General features: G+C 38.0%; 1 protein-coding gene across 1 annotated transcript; it reads right to left on the bottom strand.

Annotated features, from left to right (window-relative positions):
* Nucleotides 1-3,288: 3,288 nt before the first annotated feature.
* On the bottom strand, nt 3,289-5,196 carry LOC112148360 (trace amine-associated receptor 1-like). The gene has a single exon (XM_024275441.2). It carries the CDS (start codon nt 4,517-4,519, stop codon nt 3,521-3,523), a length of 999 nt encoding a protein of 332 aa, XP_024131209.1. The 5' UTR covers nt 4,520-5,196; the 3' UTR covers nt 3,289-3,520.
* Between the last annotated feature and the right edge of the window lie 627 nt (nt 5,197-5,823).

Raw genomic sequence — 5,823 nt, 5'->3', positions numbered from 1 at the left:
ACAAGGATGAACATCAAAATCAAGATTAAAAGTCGATCTTGCTTCCATTTCTCTCCCTGTTTGCAGCTGAAATAATGAATCAGTTAAAAGCAGATTTATGTCCCATCTGAAGCTAAATTATCTATCTTATTGAACAGAAACCCACCAGTATCTCTTCTAACTACCTAATAGACCTCTGCTGTCTTTCAAGCAACGCTCTAGGTACGACAAATGCTAAATCTGACTCACTTATCTCCCTCCTCTGGTGTAACGTCAACATGAGTTTGTCCAATCAGAGCGAGTTGAACTACAGACCAATGATGATTCTGGGTTTTATTTATTTTTTTCCTCTGAACTCTGAAAGTTTGATTAACAAGTATATAAAGAAAATGGGGAGCTCATGAGAAATATGTGAAAACCATATTTTAAAACTGCAACATAACACAATGAAAAGTAACTAACTAAATAAAAATAAAGCCCCATTAAAAAGCAGACCACTGGTAAGATTTGTATTTTTAAAGTGAAAGCGATGTGGTTGCTCTGCATTGCCAGTGTCAATGACTTTTTTTTTTAATCATGCAAGGCCTAGTGGAAGTTTCCCATCATCCCTTTGTTTTAAACACACTCCTGCTAGCTTGCAGCTCATAACAACACTGAGCTAACATTAACAGCACAGGAAAATGCAATAATATCAGAGTTAGCTATAGAGTTTATAAGACAGGTCACGTGAGGTCAAAGAAGAGGTTAATGGAAACATTGTTCTACAATTATATAAATCAGTATAGAGACTAGCAGGGAGCTTGCTGCCTTCTGGTTGTGGTTTTAATGTAACAACTAAAAACTTTTTCAAACTACATTGTTTTTAATGCCTGTACTTGCTTTACTGCAATTTGAATAAATACTCAGAACTCTGGTGAGTCTTTTTTAGGCACTCCCCTGAGTTCCCTTATCTATCTCTTAACCAATGCTCTTTGTCTCATCTTTCAGTGACCATTCTGTTTTTCTAAATTTCAAGAAATTCAGATCTGATCTGTTGGACTGCAGATGAGATTGACCAAATCCTCTCTACAATGAGGAGTGGGAGAGTGGACCCCACTTGCCCAGGAGGTACTTTTGCGGTTGGATATGGGAATGACTCATGTGGCCATTGGAGCATTTTCTGCCTGTTGCAACTCTCTCTGGAAGACATTGAAGATGTTTGTATCAGGGGATTAATGATCTCCTGCTTTTTGCCGATTTGAGCCAACGAACTTTGGGCGTATTAGAACCTGGCGAAGCGGCTTACAGCAAAAGGGTGGGATGGGAGTGCTTTGTGATAGGACACTTAGAGCCGCACAGAGTCAGACTGATAAACTGAACGGATTGGAGAGCAAGAATGATGCTCTTATTGCCCACGTGTATCATATCAAAGTCTGCCTTGGGGAGATGGAAACTACACTGGAGCGAGTTACCGTTTGACTTGGAGGGAACCATTAAAATTGACCTGGATTAGATACTAGTCCACAACAAACCAGTACCTGGACAGCAGGTGTGCCTGCCTTTCCCTAAACAATCATCTCTAATCGGATATTCCCTGGCCAAGGGCACACTCCCTTGGTCAAGCCAAACAAATCTGCTGAAAGTTCGATAAGAATAGCCGGTTGTCATGGAAACCTTCATTCTTCCCCTCTCCATGATCCTTTCTCTAGATTTCGATGTCTTGGTGACTGTCTTACTAGGCTCCCTCTCTCTGTTCCATCAAGTGACGTGCGACGACACATGGCTGCTGCAAGATTGGATGTGTCAATTTTTGTGGGCCCTCTTGCCTTTGTGAATCACTGTCATCTTTTGCCAATTCATTTTTGCTTTTACTTAAATCTATGCCATTCTACTGCCACAAAGATGCTTGATTTTTGACATTATGTCCTGTACTATCTCGTGCGTTTTCTAGGCAATTGAATTGAGCTGTTGTTGCCCACTATTGGGTAACTTATCTTTGGATGTGTTGCCCTACCACCACTAGTTTAATCTAGTAGGATTAATAAATGATTGTCTATCTAAATATCTTTATCTATTGAAACACAGTTGTCATCTAACATTTTTTCTTATATGTAACCTCTATTATGAGAAAAATATAAGAATATGTTTAAACCACACAAAAAATATTTTCAGTCTTTAAACAGGTTGAGGTTCTTAAGGAAGAACCCCAGTTCTCCTATTGTCAACTGTGCTGTTTTGAAATAAACAATAGATCAATATGATTCAATCAGTGTACTATATTACAATTTGAATAGTTAGCCTGTCTGTCACTTATCTGCCAACAGGAATAAAAGGAAAATTGGTTGGTTGATTGAATAATTGACATGAAACATTCCTTTGGTTCTAATATGAGTTTGTGTTTTGTAGATGTGTGTTAACATTTTTTTTAAAAAGAGTATCACTTTTTGTGTGAGGTGTTTTCAGGGTCAGAGAACACCAATCCTTTTGCTAAATATTAAATTCATTTTTTACAGTAGTTTAATAGTGTTTGTGCCCCAAATCTTTTTATTTTTTTGCACAAAGACATACTGACGATGTATATATAGAGTTTGCTTTATTTGTCGTTAGAGTTTCAGACAGTTCAAACATCAAATAGGGACGTGCTCACAGTTAAAGGGACAAAGTAGTGTGTGCACCATAATGGAAGTTGGTTGAGGGTAAAATGAGTCGATACATTTTAGTTATACATATTAATCACAAGTAATAACATGACAATAACAACATATATAGTGTAAAGGCTTAGATTAATAATTTCTACAAGAAGTGGGATTGTTGTATGCAATATCATACAGAAACCAATTCCAACCTATTGACCATAATGTGGGGCATTCCCTAAAAATCTTGAATGAGACTAAGATAATTAATAAAGGTTAGTAAGTTGAACTGTTTAAATGCTAACATTAACATAATAATAACAATCAAAGTTCATTTCTAGGTAAAATGCTAAACTGACTAAATGAAAAACATTGAAATTAGCTGAATAATGCTAAAGTGATGTTTTAAAGGTTAAATGCCAAATGCCCTGAACAATACATAATGAGGTCATAATTAACGATTAATTATATTTTTTAAAAAAGAAATTTAAGAATTAAATAGGTTAAACAACATAGGGAAAGCTAAAGCTACCAAAACGACTACTGTTAAAAAAAGTTTTTTTCGTGTATAAAGGTATAATAGCTCAAAGTTTGTATTATATGCTTCCAATGTTAGACATACATTTTAAATAAATTGTACTTTTTGGTTTCAGATTTGTCATTTTTCCCTTTGTTTCCAAAAACTATAAATGTATAAAACAAAACCTGAGAAGAGCTAAATATTTTTGATATTAGAAATCATAAATATTTGAGCAGAGGTGCAGTGACTGACTCAGACATTTTTAAAATAACAGAAAACCAATCAAGTTTGTGATGACTTCACAGCATTGCAAAAATAAGGACAAACCAGTTAGCTGGCCTCAACTTTTAGCTTTGTGAACAAAGAAAAAGTAGTAACAATTTCCATATTCCTGCAGCAAAATATCAAATCAAACAAGTCCGTTCAGTTTAGAATTAGCAAAATTTCCTTGAAATATTTGACCAGAGACAATGATTTTAAAGGCCGACCTGAAATACTGGTAAAAGAATGCATAAATGAATGGATTGAGCATTGAATTTGACAAAGTAAGCCAGTTAAGTGTTTCAATCACAGGAACAGGGACTGGACTGTTGATAAAAGGCAGAAACGTGATGCACAGAAAGAAAGGAGTCCAGCAGCAGAGAAAAGCTCCCAGGACAGTAGCCAGAGTTTTGGTGGATTTTCTCTCCATCTTGCTAACAGCTTCTACACACTTTGCTGTGATCTGGATGCTTCTCGCCTGTCGCTGAGCAACAAGGAAAATCTTCAGATAGATACATAGTATAATGATCACTGGGAAGTAAAAGGATAAAACCGGCCCAATGGTGTTAGCCATAAGAACATCAATAAAGCAGGAACCCTCACACTGATCATTATTCAACCCAGCAAATATCACTCCAATCCCAATGAGTGCAGAAACCCCCCAGCTCACCATGATCATGACAACAACAACACGTTGGTTGATTTTAGTTTTGTACATCAGCGGCTGACACACAGCAAAATATCTGTCAACGGAAATGCAGCACAGATTCATGATGGAGCAGGTGCTGAGGGTGATGTCGAAACTGTCCCGCACCTTACAAAACAAACCCTCATAAAACAAACAGGAGCTGAGAGAGAACGCCATGCTGAGAGGGAAAACTATGATCCCAACCAGCAGGTCAGCCACAGCCAGAGACAGGATGAGGGAGTGAGTGGGAGTGTGCAGCTGCTTGAAGTACGCAACTGAAATGATCACAAGGAGGTTCCCACAAACGGTGATGACAGACAACAGAGCAAGAAAGAAATATAAAATCACACAAATGACTGAAGGACTTGAGGTTAGTTTGTAGCTGAAGTGATCAATCTCATAGCATGGATGTAGGTCAGTCACAGTTTGTGTGAAGTTGACAGCAGCTTCAGTTTCCATGTTTCAAGTCTCTTGTAAAACCCTGTAAAGCATGTCATAAACAAAGCAGAGAAAATGCAGAGAAGGAAAACATTCAACTAAAGACCTCCAACCAGAGATGCTGAGTTTATGGGCGTCGTCTGCGTTTTGGGCTTCTGAGAAGACTCTTATCAGCCTACTCACCAACCAATGTTACATCATCATAACTTCTGTCCAATAAGGATGAAGACTGTATAATTCAAAAAAGTAATGAGCAGTTATACAAATAACTGACATGTCTGCCTATTTCACCCCACAAACCAATTACATTTTAATCTTACTCTTAGTTGAATCATAGCCTAGCAGAACCATCAGTTATTTAACACTAGAAGTCCCAGGCTTTTTTTGACCTCCTTGAACCAAGGGGAAGCTAACTGGCTACTCTCCTGGCTAACATTTGCATCATTGTATGTGTAAATGTGGTCATTACCTGAGGAATTAGAAGGGGAGGGGTGGGGGTTGTTGGTGGGATTGTTCTGTTGTGTGGGGGAGGAAGGTTTGCCAACAAACTGTGTTGAGGATCGGTTGCAGAGAAAACTTTTTCTTGTGAGGGCCACAGAACTGTTTTCTTCTCTGATGGGGAGTCGGTTTATTGGCCAACAAAAAAGTGAAACAATCACAGCCTAAACGTAAACATTTAAGGTTTTTTCCAGAAAGCCACACATAACACAATTTTAATTATTAATTTCTGTAATCTTCACAGAAAAAATTAAAATTAAAACATTAAACAAATAAATAGTCTATCATTTCCTGTTGTAGTTCAGACTGGAGAAGGGTGGGATAAAAAGTCACACTCTGTGGGTCTCGATCAACCGGACTGAAAGAAAAATAAATAAATGAATATGCCTCTGAACGTGATTGGAGGCCGGCCTGTGTCTAGGTACCACATGCCCGGCCTGCTAGATCGGCTCTGGGGCTTGCGGCTTGATGACGTGTAAGAATCACAAAAGGTGGCGCAATATTTACAATCAACTGCAAAAACCTTGACAACAAAACAATTCAGTCGAGGCGAATCATCACAGGATCTTCTTTTCCTTTTGGCTTTTCCCTTCTGGTGTCGCCACAGCGAATCAGTTTCCTCCATCTAAGACTTTAGCATCCTAACACCAGCCACCTTCATGTAAAGGCGAATCATCACAGGATAATGATCGTTAATTTAATACAGAAAAATCAGGCTGCAAACGTGAAGTTTGTGCTAAAGTGGGTGCTCGGGAGTAGCATGCTAGCTTGTTGTTGGTCGCACATTTAAAAAAAAATTAAAAAAATAAAGTGGTTATTTGCTCGTA

This window comes from Oryzias melastigma, linkage group LG9, assembly GCF_002922805.2.
Source record: "Oryzias melastigma strain HK-1 linkage group LG9, ASM292280v2, whole genome shotgun sequence".
Lineage (NCBI taxonomy): Eukaryota > Metazoa > Chordata > Actinopteri > Beloniformes > Adrianichthyidae > Oryzias > Oryzias melastigma.
Note: the sequence above shows the minus strand (reverse complement) of the source record. Positions and strands in the feature narration are given on the sequence as shown.

What these genes read in the sequence shown, in the direction of transcription:
- LOC112148360 (XM_024275441.2), bottom strand. Translation starts at nt 4,519, where the DNA reads ATGGAAACTGAAGCTGCTGTCAACTTCACACAAACTGTGACTGACCTA.